Source organism: Pleurodeles waltl, chromosome 5 (genome assembly GCF_031143425.1).
Source record: "Pleurodeles waltl isolate 20211129_DDA chromosome 5, aPleWal1.hap1.20221129, whole genome shotgun sequence".
In the NCBI taxonomy this organism is placed as follows: Eukaryota; Metazoa; Chordata; class Amphibia; order Caudata; family Salamandridae; genus Pleurodeles; species Pleurodeles waltl.
Window position 1 is genome coordinate 151,945,346 of NC_090444.1, and position 19,230 is coordinate 151,964,575.

The 19,230-nt window shown below is 41.2% G+C and overlaps 1 protein-coding gene across 3 annotated transcripts in view; it reads left to right on the plus strand.

Annotated features, from left to right (window-relative positions):
* WDR26 (WD repeat domain 26) overlaps nt 1-19,230 on the plus strand; it is a 569,671-nt gene that overhangs the window by 250,315 nt on the left and 300,126 nt on the right. The window contains exon 7 of one of the 3 annotated variants that reach the window (XM_069233822.1): nt 6,397-6,471. The exons of the other annotated variants lie outside the window; for them this stretch is intronic. Within the exon in view, the coding sequence (XP_069089923.1) occupies nt 6,397-6,471 (75 nt within the window). The remainder of the gene's footprint in view (nt 1-6,396; nt 6,472-19,230) is intronic. 3 annotated transcript variants of the gene reach the window in all.

Here is a 19,230-nt window from a genome sequence, read left to right on the forward strand (position 1 = left end):
AAGCCTTTTTTCAAATACTATTCAAACTTGCCCTTGTGGACCGTACTAAGACGATTACACTCACTTAACAACCATTGCTTTGCTTTGTGTTTATTTTTTTTTTCTTCAAAAAGTCAAGAAAATAGACAACTGTGTTTCCACACCTAACCATCAAGATCGACCAGCTACTACCGAATCTGTGTTTCTCCGTTAAAGATCCTTCAGTTGATACCTGATAAGGATGTATTTTTATTTTTATTTTTTTTACTAGTTACCTCTTTGGAATCGGGTTCTCCGGATAATGTCTCCAGTCAGGGCTCTACAGTCTTTAGCTTCTTCCGTTATTTGGTTTATTATGGCAATTCTTGATTCCTATTTTTAATTTATTGATGTACCCTATCTTAGGAAGGAAACTCCAGGCCTTGCTCAAAAATCTAAATCTGGATCCGTTAATGCAATCTAACTATAGGCTAATATCCCCTCTTCTTTTGGTAACAAGAATTGGTGAAGTTCTTGCATATTGGTTAGCCAGATAGTTGGAAGATCTATTAAATATAAACCAGATGGGCTTTAGAACTTGGCTGGATATCGATACTGCTCTGTTTATGGCATTGAATGACCTAAGATTGGGCCTAGATGTGGATGTGTGCCTGCTCATTATGCTTTACCTATTGCCCCTACTTTAGGGGCAATAGATTATTCCTTTTTGGTCAAGCGTGTTGTGGGGGACAACTTGCTGGAAAGAGCTGGACAAGGAATTGGCTTTGTATCATTTAGAACTGAATCCATTGCGCCTCCTCCTTTCTGTTCAGAACATATTCCGTTTAAATCTGATGTCCCCCAGGGTTTATCACTCTCCCCTGTTTTTTTCATTATCTATTTCTTGTTGTTTGCTCATATCATTAGGACTGTTGTCTGTAGGTTAATCTCCTAATCGTAAAACCTTCATAAGAACCATTGTCTGTAGGTTAATCTCCTAATCGTAAAACCTGCAAAACCATCTCTGAAATTCAAGACTTTACGAAAAGGTTTCTGGCAGCTATTTTACACTGAACAGTAACTTCTTGAGACTCTGTGCCTCTAAAGCGACGTAACTATTGCTTTTGGGTCCCTATTCTCCTTGATCCTGGTTTTCGGCCAACCCATCTCCATTCCAGTGAAGAAGGTTAAAAGCATTGGTTTCTCTTGTTCTTAGTACTTGAGAAAGTCTGACACTTTCAAAGGCTCATTGGTATCAGTACTGGCTCCCAATTTACAAGCAAATTCAGTTTCAGGCTCTTGATGTTTTGTCATAAAGCATTTTGATACGATGCCCAAGCTTTAATGTACAAGTATCCACTCACTCCCTTTGAAGTAGAATAGAGCATAGTGTCTCTAATCCACATTATCAGAAGCAGAATGCCAGCTACATTTGTCTTCCGACTGTGGATGAATCTTTAAATATAGATGAACTATTACAGGGCCTTGTACTAACTCATATTGTATGTCCACCCAGATTCTTGCATCATTTGCTCATCTCTGTAGCTGTGACAGTATGAACCACCTTACTGTTTTCTCCTTGGTGTCTAGTTGAGTTTAGTATCTTTAATAGGATGCATTAGTACTGTTGCCCTTTTTCAAGATTGTAGTGATCACTGATTGGATCTAAGGTTCAGATATGTTCGCTAAACTCAAACAACTATTAATGTTTTATAGCATGCCCCAGATTGTTCATAATTTCCAAATGTATCAAATCAATGTTTATAAAGCGCACCTACTCACCTGTAAGGGTCTCAAGGCACTGAGGGGGGGTTAGACCTCTGAACTTCAGTTGAAGAGCCAGGTTTTAAGGTCCTTTCTGAACTGATGCAACGATGGTGCCTACCTGAGATGCAGGTGCAGGGTGTTACAGCTCTTTGCCGTGAGGAAGGCAAAGGATCTTCCATCAGCTGAGGTCTGCTAATAGAATACTATTAAGCCCTGGACTTGTATTGTGTCGACTATAGTTAACTGTTATTTGTATCATTTGTTGCTTCCTTTGGAATATCCAAAGCATTGTGTGCAAGTCCTCACTGTGAAAAATGCTCTCACCAACATTTACATCACTGTCGTGCTTGGGGCTATCCCTATTCATAATTTACCAATTTCTTTAAAAACAAAAAAAAATATATATATATATATATATACTCCCACAGGTTGCTTCTAATTCACTTCAAACCTGGTCCACAAGAGACCTTTTTTTCTTTAAAATATAATGCTTTTTTTTTTTTTTCTTCAGAATACCATTTGATACACACCAGGTTATGATTTTCCTCTTTGAGAGCAGTATATCATGTTTTGCTTAATTATCAGCATCACTAATTAAAACCGCCCACCTGCCGTATTCGGTTAGAGGGCTGTATTGTAATACTTTAATACTTTTAAATGTGTGCATATTGCAAAGCATGAGTTATTCACAAATAAACTGGCAAAGAGCCATCCAAAATTGACGCAGTTCCCGTAGTATGCTACTAGATTTTGAGTCTATATGCAAAGCTTGCTGGAGACCAACTTCAAAGGTAAATGAGGGGCACTATATTTTGCCAAAAAAGAATGGCAGTTGGATAATTTGGCTTTAAAAGGACAATGCTTTTGGGATAGCTCACCATTTTCCAGGAAGGTCAGAGCCATGTATGACATGGATCTTTCCCAGAAAAGAACATGTGAATTGGATGCCTTAGCTTCAAAAGGTCACAATCATGCTATTGGCACAGTGCACAGTTTCCAATAAATCACACAAGATATCAACAGCCTCCAATTCAGTTGACCTCAAGCAAACAGCTCCTTACTTCATGATACCATTGCGAGCCAGTAAGGGACTGTATGAGTCATTATATTTAGGAGCTAAGATTAAGGGTGCTAGGAATTTGCATGCACCACATAAACCAAGAGTGCCAACCTGACAGGCCAAGTATATATTTTCCTGCTATCAGCTGTGCTTTAAAGCAATCCAGGAATTCACCTAGTGATGAGGACTGCAACCATTTTTTGGTGTTGCGGTCATTCATTGGACCCATTGTACAGCCTCTATTTGAAGGATACTACTGATTACACAAAACCTTTATTATTACACACACGGAGCAAAGATATAATTGTCAGAGCCAGCAGCCTCGAAGACCATTGTGCAAAGAACTGCAAGGGATTTTTGTACGTTTGAACATAAACTTTAACTCCTGGATAGACTGCAGATACCATTTCCACTGTTTACAACTTGCAAATTGTGTTGTCTTATTTGTAGCGATGTAATGGCTTGTGGCCCCTGATGTTTGGAGATAGTGGATGAATCAGGCAATCAGGAAAAACTCCAGATTTAATACAAGAAGCAACACATTTATAGGTTGGGGCATCCAATGAAAAGAAGTAAACCTTTGGGAATGCGCTTAGCCATATTTAAAGGAAGAATGACATCCACAGCACCAGAGAAGAGCTGGTAAGGCTCACCAAAGTGAGTGAGTGTTGGGTAGCAGCGATGGTACCACCTTACCAAGATTTGAGTATGGCTTTCAAGGTAAAATCCTGAGCATACCCTAGAATATTAGCATCAAATTTAGTATTTCAAATACTCAATTTGATGCTGATAAGCTAGTTTGTATGTTTTTATATCGCAGTTTAGAGCCAATTTTCAGGCAGCAGCCATTGATGCATTGTTTCTCAATTAGGGACGCCATGCTGCAAGGCCTGTCTTAGAGGTAGCCAGCCCATCTCTACAATCAAGTATATTTCATCTCACCTTTATTATGAAAATATTGTATGTGTGTATTGTTTTCTTGGGGCTGCAAATTTGGGATCTTTTCTTCTCCAGATTGGTTCTCACAAATGTTCTCTTCAAGACCACTAAAGCCATTAAGCCCTTAGGAGGGGATTAAGACTAGGATGGAAGACTTGGTTGTCTCCTTCACTACAAAGTGACTGCTTGTCAGTGATAATCTAGTTAATGAGTGTACTAAACCAACCCTGCTTAACCTTCCCAAGGTTAGTCTTGGTTTTGGTTCTAGGGAATGTGGAGAAGAATTTGGCACCTCTTCAACAGAACCTGCAGAATCTGGGTTAAGACACCTTCTCCTACTATTAGTGCTGGTGAGGTAGAGTGGGGATTCTTACTTGATAATCTTCGAGTATTCATTACTTGGCGAGTTACATGAAGGTAGCTTCTCTCAATTCTAGGGATACGAGGCAGTCTCGACTTTCAATTTATGAGGCACCTCATGTATTTTTTTTTTTTTACCATTCTTAACTTTTATGCTTGAAGGTGTCTTCAGATAAGGCAGATATGTTTTTATAGAGTGGACTCCTGTCCTTCGTGCATACAGTGAAACAAATGAATTTCAGCGCTCAAAGCATGTGCCTTTTTGCAGCAGCTCACTGATGAGAAGATGTCCATATGCAATGTTTGAGTTAGTAGTGGGGACTGTAGCTACCCTTTTTTAAAACCAAAAATACAAACATTGATGTCAAAAGTCTTGCGCGTATTGGCGCAAAAGATGTAATGCAACTTACACAAAAAAAGCACACTGGGTGGAGCTCCAGTGTCTACCAGAACTCTACCAATAACTTGCTAAAAGCCTACAAAATAAGAAGTGTGTTAAATTTGGCTAATGAATTTAATCACTCATGCTGAAGTGACAGCTCCAGGCCTTCTCTCTACCCAGACCTTCACAAATCCTCCACTAAATATCCAGTTTTTCTTGACTTGAAAAACCATTTGATGGATCTCGAATCTGTAACATCAGGTGAATGTTGCCTGTTTTGTGATTGCATTTTGTGTTGCTATTTGCGACCACAAGTGTTTTTTATTTTATTTTATTTGCTTTGAAAATTAAAACTCGTTCTAATGTCCTGTTACCTTCAGTGCTCAAAGTAACCTATTATATGTATTAAAACACTTAAAAGGGAACCTCCAGACTTTCTGTATTATAAGTATGTACCACCTTGCAGAATATTTCTTGCAAACCAGCCAAGATGAAAGAGTATGCTACATTTGGTTATTATACCACAGCAGAGTCTACTATCGCATCTCTATAAATGTGACCTGAGAAATTTGGTTTATCCCCTGCTACAGAACAAAAGGGTTCATATTAGAAGATTTGTCACGTATGCTATCTGAGACTGACGTGTACGTATTTTTAAACGTGCAGGCAACACTAAAACAATTGAGTGGTATCTACACATAAAAAACATTGGTGGTTGAGGGCATATTTTGTTTAATTCACTCATCAAAACGTTCTGAATTTTAAAATAGACTAATCTTTCAGGTTTAATTTTCCGTTTTTTTATTTTTTTTCTCCAATTAAATTGATTTCTGTATGCAGGAAATGTCTTAGATTTCATTGGAGAATTTATTTGTAAAATATCAACAAAATGCATATGTCCCGTATGTTGCATTTTAGGACAACTAACTGCTACGGTAATTTGCTAGCAAAACCTTCAATAAAAAGTCATTTATTAAATTACCGTTTGCCTGATTCACTTTGAAGTGCACTTTCTATCTTACTTTACTCCGTAACGTACACAGCTTAGCAGATTGGTTTGCACTTTTGACCTAAGTAGCATATTCTGTAACCAAGACTATATAACTAATGGAAATGAATGGACATAGTGTGCTTTCTGGATTGTGAAATTTAATAGTGACTTCCTGATAATGTCTTGAAGATTTGTTTTATGTTATGAAAAATTCTACAGCTCACCGCATTAATTGCTGTTTGTTCTCTGTGCATTTCTTGGATAAGTGTTCATGAGGTGCATGTAGATATGTTATGTTTTTAAAGAGGTCGTCATATTTACTTATAAAAAGGAATTGAAGTACTATGTATTACATGAGACAGTTCTTTTAGCACTATTATGCCAATGTGAGGAATACTTGGCTATGGCGTCCCCTTGAGGGATATATACAGCATGTTGATATTGTTGTCTTGGCTTGCTAGTAATGATTTGCACTTGCTCATGCTTCACGTTGTTTCCTATTGTAGTGCAGTTAAAAAATAAAAATAAAAAAAAAGGCATTGGTAGCCATGTACCACGCCGTTTCAAGCATGATCCAAATCCTTGCTATACTCCTGAGTAGATGAGATGCTGGTAATTTTATTTATTTTTATTTATTTATTTTCATTTATTTATTTTCGTTTTTAACTTTGGACTACATATTTGCAGTTCACAGCACCTCTTCCTATCTCAAGGAGAGTTTCTTTAAATCAATATTGTTATCTTTTGATCATCATAAACTTTGAGTTAAGGCTAGATTTTTTTTGTTTTACTTGCAGAAAGCAGTTTAACGGCTTCTGCCAAGTCATAACAAAGCATGTCCAAAATGTTTGTCCTTGGCACAGCCTACAGCAAGTGCCTAGCTTACTTAAAGTAAAAAAAAAAAAAGAAAAACCTCAGAAGATGACTCTTCTTTTTCAGATTCCATCCAACAAAACAGGGAACGCGTCATCCCAGCTCAGGACGGAATAGTTACTCAGCCCTCGACGACACAGGGTCAGTAGAGCCAGGCACAAGTGCCTTTTTTGATGTTTTTAGCAAAGCCTTTTTAAAGCTTTTTCTAACTGGCATTGCAATGGTTCTATAATAAATGACTTCACAAAGATGCATGTTTTGATACAAAGCATAACCTGCTGTAGTCCTATCTGGAGCATTAATAGCTCTTAATCCGATATGTCTAAAATAGTCGGGCCTTAAGAAATAGCTGATGGGGACTGGCACAATCTGAATAAGCCTTACTGTTGATTTTAATATCTCAACCCTTTCATTGGGATGCTCTGTCGGCTAATATGATGATGTGCCTTCATTAAAAACATCCCCCTTAGTTGAAACATATCTTTACATCATACATTGAAACAAAATTCGAGGGAGTCTGAAAGATGGTCCTGCAATTGCATCTTGCAAAAATAAACTAGTAATGTATTCCACAGATGTTTACTGTCCTGCTAATGTAGGATAACATGACTTAAACTGTTTTATTGTTGTAGTTGAGTATCTGAAATTCAATTCATCCACTAAAGATCTTTAACAGTCACGAGGTTGTTTGCCGAGGAGTGTGATAAGTATCATGGTCGCCTTTCCTCAAACCTTGAAATGCATATGGCCTTCGTGACTGTTTTCAAAGCAGTGAAGCTCTGAAAAGTGTGGTCACTGGATGGCTAACCTTCTCTTAGGAGATGGTGAAATTAGTTGTTGTTAAGGTTAATATTTGACCTTTTTTGTGAATTTTGGGAACTTATTTAACACCCAAGCTGTTTTTACTCACGGCATAAACTATCTCTATTAAATGTTATAGTAGCCTTGCTGTTACACTTCAAGCAGTTGACTATAGTCTAAATTCATTAGAGGATGGAAATACCACCACCATATTTACCTCTGGCGTAGATGGATAAGATATCTATCAGTGGCCTCCATGCACCGTTGTTGTGTGCACACACTTTTCCACTAGTCAGTGATGAGGTCCCTCTGACCTGGAGTATCTTTAGTGTGTTTCTCCAGGAGATCTAGAAGCTAAAGATGCCTTGAACTTGAAGCAACAAAATCTGCATAGTGTTTCCACTGTGACGATCCCTTGTGTTCCTTTGTAATACCATGGTAAATCCTTGAGACAGAGAAAGCTGGTATTTTCCATTTTGAAAACGCACTCCACTTCAGAGCCTGTGTGTTTTGTTGATAAGGAAGGCAGAGCGCTGTGATGTTGGAAAGATTTCTTTAGTCCTAAGACTGGCCAGGTTGTTGTAAATTCAAACATGGTTATTTTATATACAGTTAATGTAAGTCTGTACTATCTACAATCGCTGGTTGGGGATATTGGCAAACATGAAGCACAATAGACTGCTGTACACGTGCTCTTGATGTTAAACCTGCAGTCTCAAATAGTTTCAACAAGGTTGAGAGGCACTGTCATGAAGAGTCCATAAAATTCCCTTTTTTCAGTGGAACTGCATGTAATTATCTTCACATCTTTAAAGAACAACTTCTCATTTGTTTGGACCCTAATACAAAACTTTGGTAGAAACCAGTGAAACGTCTATTAAACTCTGGGCTACAACTGTCTGCCAGTAGTAAGGGGCAGGAAAGTGGGGATCACATGGCATTGGGTCTCTTAGTTCTCATACAGTTTAAAGTATTTGATAATAGATGACTTGCTATATATTTGTGTGCCACAAATCCTTTTGTCATGCCGTTTTATGTCAGGCTCGCAGGACCACATCTCTGACCTTAGTCTTGGGGGATTAACGTCTCCACTTTCCTCTATCTTGTAGAGGGGATCTTCTGCATACTTGTAAGGTAGCACTGGTAAGAATGCCTCAGTATTCAAAATCCAGTTTACTCTGAGCTCACACAGGTCACCTTTTAGCCCATTAATTTAATGCTTACCTCAGACTGTCTTCGTGAAGCCTCCTCTGAGCATAGGATTGTGGTTAAACACCTCAGAATCCATTAGGCCCCCATAATGTCCAAACCCACTTCTGCTTTTTCATTTGTACACTCTCTCTCAATTTCAAATTTTGAAAACTTTCATGTGTTACTAATTGTGCTATCAGAGCCTCCCTTTGTGCATAAAATCGTTAACGGATACCTATAGACATGGATGCATGAAGTCTCTGGTAACTGAGAGAGTTCCAGGAGAGTGTTGTCTAGACAGGTAGTTAGGATTATGAATTAAAATTGTGGGCAAACTCATATGGACAGAAATAGAACAAGGAATGTTTAATGTTTTGTTAGTGGTTCTTGTTCACTAGGTAGCCATTCAGGTTGGCCCAGTAGGTAAAGCAGAAAAAGAGGAAGTTGACTCTGTTTAGGGGTTTTGGGGTTCAATATTGAAGGCTAAAGTAATATGTTTAGCTGTAACATACAAACTGTTATATATGTGCAAGATGTGTTGGTATTTTAAGAATGTGATGTCTGAAGGGTTTGGTTTTGTTGATTCATCCAGTGCTCATGCTCTTATTTGGCTAGTATTTAAATTAGTGGATAAGTAACTAGCATGTGGTGTGTTTAATGTAAATTGCCTGAATTCAGTTTAAGCTTAGAAGGCAATTTAGGTGAATCTGTGTGGCATGAAATGAAGACAGAATGCCATTTTAAGATCTTGTACGTTCATAAATGCAGACCATTTCCTTGTGTATTATGTAAGCTGAGGACATATTGACTAAGAAAACAATAGTCTCACTAAGCCATAGGCCATACTTGATTTTTTTTTTTAACTCAGAAGATGTTAATTAGTTAGTGAGCTGTTAATTTTTAAATGGTTTGTATAGTACATATAAATAGGCTAGGATTTTTTGCGCTGAGGAGGATGGGTATCAATAAAGAAGGAACTTCTGTGAGGGAAATAAAAAGCAGTACCTCCATCACTGGTGCGTATTTGGACGTTTACTTTTAAAAAGGCACTCCCCATATACTGGCCATTGTGAGACCACCCATGTTTTGTACATATCTTTCCTACCTTAAAAATGCACATCCATATATCCAATTTAGAATGTTTTTCAAAATGGTATTTAGTGATCTTGATTGTTTTCACATGTAACACACAGAATACACTTTTTATTGTTTATTTGGAATCCGTGCAGTGAGAGAAGAGATGCGTTCTTGGAAATGTTCTGCTTTGAGCAGTATGCAATGCTCATTAATGCCCTATTTGTTAACATTCCTGCTACTACGACTCTGTGAAAGTACGACTTCTACACTGCTGCTGCAGTACAGTACAACAAGTGATGATATTGACACACATGAAATTTAGAAAGCCAAAAGGACACGCTTGCTCAAACTTATGAACCCAGGACCTGGAATAAGAACTCATTGATGTGGAACCTCCAAGCTTTTCTGGTCTGGGGACCAACAGCCTGTATCCTCCATGCTCAATGTATGTTAAATATTTCCCTAACCTCTGTGCTTAGTGCTGAGTACCTTGCTTTCTAGGTATTTATGATTTAGAAGTGCATAAGTTTACTTTTGATATTATTTCATAAGTGACTACTCTGTTAATGTTTACACCTGCCTAATATATTAGCCCCTGTTGTGTTTATTTCCAGCAATTCTCCCTAGTGTTCTTTCTCGTTTTAGCCTGTGCTTACTTCCAACACATTGTCCTGAATCCCTTAAGCTATTGTGGTTAACAGTAAAAGGTGTTGAAAAAGGAAGTTCTGAAACACCTAGATCATTTAAGAAGGGTTGAAAAGTGATACTTGCGCCATCAATTTAAATGGAAGGAGTATAGGGAACCTTTAAATGTGTGTATTTTTTGTCCCTTCTGAAATTTCATCAAAGTCTAGCTTTAAGCCAGCTGTAATGTAAAGTTACATTTGAATGCAACTTGTAGAAGGCTTGAGGCGGAAGTTTTTGAGAAGGGTTTAAGTCATTTCTGTCTTTGTCTCTGGGCAAAGCTGTGATACTGCCACCTGTCGAAATCACCACCTTTACTACCAGAGTTTAAAATGTGTTTTCTCTTAATTCCATACATGGACGCATTTCTGGATCACAATGTACCACAATAGCTGACAAGACTGTGCCCAGTACTGTTTTAAATAAGCTATGGACTACAGCAGTACTTTGTATCCCCCACCTCCTAACTACCAAAGGCCCTTATTCATTCTTGTTTGGTTAAGGCATGGACATTTCTCATACTCTACTTTGAGACCGGATGTAAGATCAGGTGTCCTGGTAAAGTGACTGGATTCCTGACTTTCCACATGTAAATCCCGCTGTCCTATCTTTTAGCAGAAAAGTTTAGCAGAAGTCAACAGCAGCTCTGGAAGGGCTAGTGAAAATTACAGGCTTGTTTGGTGCTATGCTTTTTCTGGGAATTTTCCAACCAGGGAAGGGAGCATTTGCCCGAACTGCTGCACACCTCACCATTAATTTATAGCTGTCGTTCTTCGTGCCCTCTTAACTGAAACGAAGACTTGCTATATTCAGTGTAAGGCAGCGCACATCTGCAGCCAGACATCGGTATTCCTACCCAGCCCCACTAGCCTTTCATTAGTGGATGTTCGACTACCTTCTCCTGGATAGCACAGGGGCCTCAGGTCCCCTTCATTTTATCCAACTTAGCAGGCATCGTGTTGACCCCTGGATCCACGTTTGCATCTCATAAGACTAAGGTAATTGTGATTCAATCTGTTCCCTTTGCTCCCCGAAACTCCGCCCTCCTTCCTGAGAGCATAGCCTTGTCTGTCAAGAAATGTAAGATTTGTCTATTATACTTGCCACCAGTAACTCGGACAACTTGTTTTGCAGCCACTGTAAGTAGTAAGCTGGTGGATGTTTCGATTTAAGTCACATAACCATGGTCAAACTCTGTAAAACACTTAAATGATTATCAATCAATTGGGGATTTGTAAAGTGAAACTATTCACCCATGAGAGTCTCAAAGCGCTGGGGGATCTTGGGGTGGGGGGGGGGGGGGGGGGCAGTTGCTGATCAGTCGAAGAGCCAGGTCTTGCACTGTGACAGGGTCGGAGTTTCCTGAGGTGGATGGTGTTCCAGGTCTTGGCGATGTGGGATAAGGATCTTCCTCCTGCTGTGGTTTTCCGGATGCAGAGGACGTTGGCGAGGGCCTGGTCGGCGTAGCGGAGTTGTCTGGCGTAAGTGTAGCAGGAGAGTCTGCGGTTGAGGTAGGCTGGTCTGGCGTTGTGTAGGGCCCTGTAGGCGTGGGTCAGGAGCTTGCAGGTGATTCTCTTGTCGATAGGTACAGTGTAGTTCTCTTAAAACGGTGAAGGTGTGGCTGTGTCATGAGACGTTCTTGATGAGAGGGGCGGAGGCGTTCTGGATGCGTTGTAGTCTTTTCCGGGTCTCGGCGGTGGTTCCGGCATATAGTGAATTGCTGTAGTCGAGGCGGCTGCTGACAAGGGCGTGGGTGACTGTCCTTCTGGCTTCGGTGGGGATCCACTTGTAGATTGGGGGGCGTTTCAGAGGGCGGTGGACCACCAGGACTCGTCCTAGGTGAAGGGTGTGGAGCTGAGGATGAGGACTTCTGTTTTTGTCCAAGTTCAGTTTTAGATAACAATATTTCATCCAGGCAGGGACTGCTTTCATTCCTTCATGGAAATTGTTCTTGGTGGTGGTCGGGTTGTTGGTGAGGGAGACTATCAGTTTGGTGTTGTCGGCATAGTAGATGTTCAGTGCGTGGCTTCTGATGATGGTGGCCAGTGGGGTCATGTTTTGGTTGAAGAGGGTGGATCTCAGCGACTATCCTTGGGGCACGCTGCAGCTGATCTTGGTGGCTTCCGATCGGTGGGGGGGAGGAGTGGGGGGGGAGTCAGACCTTCTATGTTTTGCCAGTGAGGAACGAGGAGAGCCATTGCATTGCTGAGTCTCGGATGCTGGCGTTGTGGAGATGGGTGTGTAGCATGTAGTGTGAGACTGTCGGCGGCGGCAGAAAGGTCCAGAAGGAGGAGGGTGACTCCCTTATCTTAGTCGAGAAGGATGCGGATGTAGTCTGTGGCGGCGAGGACAGCAGCATTGGTGCTGTGGTTGCTTCTGAATCCTGATTGAGAGGGGTCCAGGATGTTGTTGGCTTCCAGGAAGGCAGTGAGTTGTTTGTTGACTGCTTTCTTAATGACTTTGGCCGGAAAGGGGACCAGGGAGATGCACGGGTAGTTCTTGAGGTCTGTCAGGTCGGCGTGTGTTTCATCAGTAGAGGTTTGATCTTGGCATGTTTCTAACTCTCTGGGAAGGTGGCAGTTTTGAAAGAGTGGTTGATGGTATGCTGGAGTTTGGGTGCGATGATGCCGCTGGCTTTGTTGAAGATGTGGTGAGGGCAGGGGTCGGTCGGAGCTCCTGAGTGGATGGTTGCCATGATGTTGCGGGTCTCTGTCTGTGATGTTGTTCCAGCGAGGGAGGGTAGGGTGAGGCTTCGGTTGTCGGGCTGGTGGTGAGAGTCGGGGGGGGGGGGGGGGGGCCTGGGTGGTTAAGCTGTCATAAATGTCTGCAATCTTGCGATGGAAGTAGTTGGCAAGGTTTTTTCGGAGTTCTTGCGACGGGGGGATGTGAGTGGAGTTGGGTTGGTGAACTCTTTGACAGTGAAAAGTTCCTTGCTGTTGTGGGTGTTTTTACTGATGTGTTGTTGCAGAGTGAGTTTTTTTGGTGGTCCTAATGAGCTGGTGGTGATGTTTGACAGCGTTTTTGAAGGTTTCGTGATTTGCGGGGGTCTAGTTGGTGCGCCATTTCCTCTCTAGACGTCTGCAGACCTGCTTCGGTTTTTTGAGTGTAGGGTTGAACCAGTTTGCTTTTTTGGCTGTACTTCTGTGGAGGGGTGTCTTGAGGGGGGTGGCAAGGGTGTTGATGCAGTCGGTGATCCATTTATGGAGGTTGTGTGTGGCAGTGTTGACGTCGTCTGCTTGGGGGAGGGGAGGTGTTGCTTTCAGGCTGGCGGTGAGCTGGGCTTCAGTGACCTTGTTCCAATTTCTACATATACAAATTATAGTATATAAATGTATGCAGAAGACACAGCCTGACATCCATTATTGAGACTGAATGGGACTTCATTTGTATTCTTTAAAAGGAATTTAATTAATTCTAAGCTAAGTGAGGGAATAACGTTCAGAGTAAGGAAGTATCCATACTTAAATCGTGGCTATTTGGATTGTGGATGTGTGTCTTCAGGTGAGTACTAGTGGTTGCTAATTTACTCCCACATGACCCTGGATGGATGGGATGTGAATTTAGTGCAATATTCAATATTCAAGAGAAACAATATAATTCAGTGTACTGATAGGGACCGGAATTAACAGTGATTTTGTTTTAGTAATGAAACCATTTAGTTATTTCACACTCCTAACAAAAACTCAGACATGCTCCTAAGTTAAGTCATAGGAAGTTATGCAGATACATAAACCAGTTATTTCCACAAAGTTCCTCTTCCTATTTCCATCCTCCAACCTCTTTTCTGCCAATCCTTCTGCTTTATGACACTCGTCAATATCCAGGCTTTAAAGTGGAGCCACAGTGGAAGTCAACTTTCTCTGTCCTGTTGATTTATTTTGGGAAAGTTGTCAGCCATCAACATTTGGACATGGGAAGACAGGAATATATGCTTGATGCATGCAATTCTTGTGATTATTCCTTCAAGATAAAATAGAGGTTTTGTGATCAGATTTGGCTGTGGAAAAAGAGTTGAACAATGATATGAACATTATCTGACATCCTGGCCTCTGCCAATTGCCAGTCTAGATACTGTTATCAGTGTGATGTGATGTGATCATATTTGTTTTAACTAGATAAGTCTCATGAGGAATGAATAAATGCTTTTAGTGGGGCAAGTGAAGAATGTAGTAATCATTCTAATATGTGGTTTCCAAAATCGATTTTACAAAATCGATTTTAGGGAGGGGATGGTAATGACAGGCACGTATAGTTTGGGCAACAGGTAATAGGGGCTCATCTTTTTAAGTAAGTTGAAATGATTGATAGCAGCATGTACTACTTTCTTCACATGTTAGTCAAGGGAGATAATGATATTGAGGGTGAAACTCTGATCTTACCAATAGTCATTTTTTATTTGGGCATGAAATTGTTTAAGATGCAGTGCTCAGAAGGATAGGGTAACATTTTAGTGCACAAAGTTTAGATGTGCTCCCAAGCCCTTGTTTTGGATGTGGTCTTGCAGGTTTTTGACCTGTTGAGAATAAAGGTCTTATAAACCATGAAAAGTAGCAGCCAGGGCTATCAGCCCTTTGACCTAACATAGATTTGCCCTCATACCAATCATTTAATTCATATGGTGGGACACCCAAGCAATCCCTAGGCTAGCCTGCCTAACAACCTCCAAGATTTTGCTGCAGCTGACCTGATGAGCAGCTGTTCAAACCGATCAATATGCTCTCCAGGACTAAGAACGTCACTCAAGAAGCCTAAGAAAGCTTACAATAAATGACTCATTCCTAGTAAGAGGAATAAAAAGAGTTCAGTCTGAATTAGATATTTCATTGGGCAGATGAATGTTGACCTTAATACAGGAAGGGCATTTATCTCAAAATAACCCATCCACATGAATGTAGCCAACTGTATGCTTAATACATAGACACATGCAGTCTAATGAGTATCACAGTTAATACAGAAAGGATTTGTAGAGATTCCTATACATGGAAGGGTTGATAAGCCTCTTCCCTCTACTCCATAAGTCAACAGCTTGAATACCTCGACGTGTTGTAGTAAATACAGTAAATTCGAATGCATACTCTAACAATAGTAATGGAAGAACACATAATTTGACTATTTTTACATGTAAACTTCCTTTGCAAAATAGATCTAGCAGATGCTTACTTGTATGCACTAGTTTATGCCTTACCACCATGAAGAGGTCCTAGTGTGTTTCTTTAGAGGTCTTTCACCTCCTTTAAATTCTATTGTTCTCCATTAAACAGGGGAAGTGCCATCTTCAGCTAAAAGGCAGTGATGTGTTGGTGAACCTCAATATTTAAGTCTGTCAATACATTTTTGTTCAGATTTACTTGCCAGTCATAGGACATGCATGTTTGTTATTATGTAGCTACTCCAGGATATCTTTGGCTGTGTGCTTTAAGCCGGAAGATGGACTTCACCTTTGGTTTCAGCTATTTTCAAGGTGCTCCTATATTTTCAAGAATTCTTCAGTGCTTGATTCTTATTCACTTTTCTTTGGACATGCTTCGGTCATTTCTTCTCAGAAATTACCACAACTTTGTGAAAGTTAACACCCACCTAAAATCCCCCATTATGCCCAAACCACTTCATCATAACTGCATCTTTCAAACAGTACCCAGGTTATGCATCTGCTTACTTAAAATCAACATCAGTCAAAAGTATTAACAACCTTAGCTGAATTTGATGCACTTTGCAAAGCAACAGGAATGAACCAGGACATCAGTTAAGAGACCCTAATTTCTTAACTTCTCGATTCTACCTCCCTGGTCAACCTCTTCATAGTTTTACTAGCTACCTACAACATATTGAAATAGATTCTCCAGTATTGGATCTTTCATAGATTCATATGCTTGAATCATTTCCCTATTTCTGACTACATCATCTTATCAGAAACAGCTAAGAGGATTGTTCGGACCGTGTAGAACATTGGGGGGGGGGGGGGGGGGGGGGCAGGCTGCACTCAGAAGACCCACAGTAGGAGTGCATATAATGCCTACATTTGGAGCACAAGGGGAGAGACTGCAAAATATGTCACACTTTACCCCAAAACACATTAAGGGACAGAGAGTGAAGATTGTTCGTCTAGCTCCAAAAGCTAAAATCCAAGGAAACCCCTCCATCTGAGGACAATGATGAGCCCTCAAATACTGAAAAATCACGTAAAAGGGATAGGTTTGTGAAGGAAACGAAATGCCTCCAGGATCACCTAAGAAGGTTTTGAAAAAGACTCATCATGTATCTTCAGGGCACTCTAAAAGATCTCAAGAACGTCAGTATTCAAAAAAGGGAAATGTTTCCTCAGGAAAGGTTCACTCTGAACCTACTACGCCATCCTAGAAGGAAATTTACCTGAAAAAATCCTCCAAATCCCTACCGTCCACTATGAAACAACTGTTTCCACTTCAGAATTTGAGTTCTTGTCGATCCCATTGTCGCCTGCTTAGTTGGCTGCAGCATCTGTGGTAACTACTGCCACTGCACCAGCAACATTTACCTTTGCATCATCACCCATGATCATCTCGTTGTTGCCAGTAGTGACGACTATTATAATGGTGAGAATCCTTTCCACCAGGAAAGCACAGATGAAGACAGTAGACGCCAGCTCAGTTGGCTGCATCACCACCAATGATGGCCCCACTGGTTCCTGCACTGTCGCTGACCGAGGAGAGAACCATTGACTAGAGAAATGCCTACAGAACTGACTATAGCCCCGTTGACAGCAACACCAATGAGAATATCGTCAACTACTGTCCCAACTTCATTTCTGCCATTGTCCAGGATTCCTATTAGGGAAAAAATCGCCAGTAGATACAATTTTATCTGCTCACACATCTCCGAGCTAGGTTTCACCCTTCACATAGGCACACTTACTGGATGATGATGCCCTCTTTGGGGTAGCTCATAGCCCCATCTGAGCTCCATGTGAAGTGCCATGAGGATGACTAAGATGAGCGGTTTCGTTAAGAGAAATTTATATGCTTCCGATAAACGGCCAGAGCAGTATGAAGAGGAGTATACAGATTATGGCCACCTGGACAAACGGGACAGAAGCAGTTTGAATACCGCTGTCTCTAGTTAATAATCTACTACAAAATATGCTTCAGGATTATTGTGAAACATTTCAACACCCGGTAACAAATACTCTCCCAGCACAAACGCCAAGACCAATGCACTCTCCTCAGGTCCGCACACCCGGTTACACGCACACTAGGTCTTTTTAACAGCACGGGCAACCCTATTGTACTCACTGGCTACAAGATCAGTTGATCCTCCAGCGAATGACTGACCTTCCACAGATGAAGACAGAGAAAAAGAGGAAATAAGCAACACTGCCTCAGTTCCCAATGAATGGGATGACTGATCCAAACACCATCCCCTCCACTAGCCCCGCCAGTGGGTTCCCCACCGGACGACATTGGTGGCTTTCATAATCTTATGGGAATGACAACTAAAAGGTTTCAGCTTCCTTTAAAATCATAAAAGAAGCAAATAGATTGCTTTGTCAATGAAGAGGCCATGAAACAATCAATTAGAGCCATCCCTGTTGTGGAGTTAATTTGGGAGGAAGTCCACAAAACAATGAAAAATCCAGCTACAGTATCAGCATACTGTAGACTAGACTGAATAAAAAGTACAAAGCACTGACTGTCCTGCATGTTTGATTTGCCACCCTCAGCCGGACTCATTACTATCACAGGCGGCCCAGCATCCTTGTAAGAATCTGTCCACTCCTATTTTCACACCACCGGACATAGACGTCATAGGCTGGATAATATCAGGAAGTGTATCTCTTCCATGCAAGGGATTACTGTCAAAGCTGCAGTTTTCCCCTGGCAGTACTAGGCCGCTACGACAGACAAATGTGGCCAGATATTGCTACATATATTGACCTCTTGCAAAAGAATGAAAGAGAAGGCCAGAAATTCTACAGGAAGGAGAAAGAACCTCTTCAGAAATTAGACTTCTCGATCGATGTCTTCGACTGGATTCAGCCAACCGGCGGGGGGCAGGGATTGCTGAAAGCAATGTCCTTCCGGCCAGCAATTCAGCATAAGATCCTTTATCTGCCTTATGATGGTGAGGCACTCTTCGGCAAACTTGGAACTAGGCTCTCCAGACCATAAAAAAATGCCACCAATGTGGCCAAATCACTGTGAATAGTACAAATGTGGAGATGGCCCTTTTGGGGACCTCAGGCCAGAGGCTCATACTTTCTTTAGAGGGGGCTACCAACCATACAAGCAACAATATCCGCATTTTCAAAGCCAAAATTGCTCCCAATATTCCAACAAAAGTACAGACAACCGCCTCCAGTGCCGACAAACACCTGGAGGTAAACCACGTTCTAGAGGTAGAGAAAGCAGTAACCTTTCAATGGTGCTGGTTACCCCCCCCCCCCCCCCCCCCCCCCCCCCCCCCAAATTCACAAAAACCTGGGGGCTGAATCTCAGATTATCTCCACCACCGGTCCCTTATAACATCAGACAGATGGGTACTAGATGTCATTTCTCGTAGTCGCACACTAGAGTTCATCTAAAGACGACCAAATGTTCCCCCAAAAGTAGCGTGACCTCCCCATCGAAAATAACTTCTACTTATGCAAAAAAAAAAAAAATGGGGGCAATAGAAGAGGTCCCGAAGACTCAAAGGGGAATCTGTTTCTACTCTTGCTTCTTCCTTATCTGAAAATCGGGATACTGGTGGCCCAAATTAGATCTTAAACTCAACAAATACTTCAGAACACAGTTCTTTTGTATAGTTACCCTTCAGGATGTACTGCACCTTCTCAATCAAGGGGATCATATGACTGACCTGGATCTGTAGGATGCATACTTCCATGTCCTAATGCACCCAATGCATCGCCAGTTTGTGATTCAGGGTAGATGGCACCCAGACTGAAATTGGCACAACACATTTTCACCAAGTGTTTGGCTGTAGTTGCAACCTATCTCAGTCAGGAAGGATTGTAGGTATTTCCATACCTAGACGACTGGTTGATAAATGTACCTACATCTTGACAAGCAACAAGGGATATAACAGCCTGTCTCACACTTCAGCCTAGGCCTCACTTTCAACAAACAAAAATCTCATCTCACCCGAACAGCAGGCTTGACCTTCTTGGGAGCG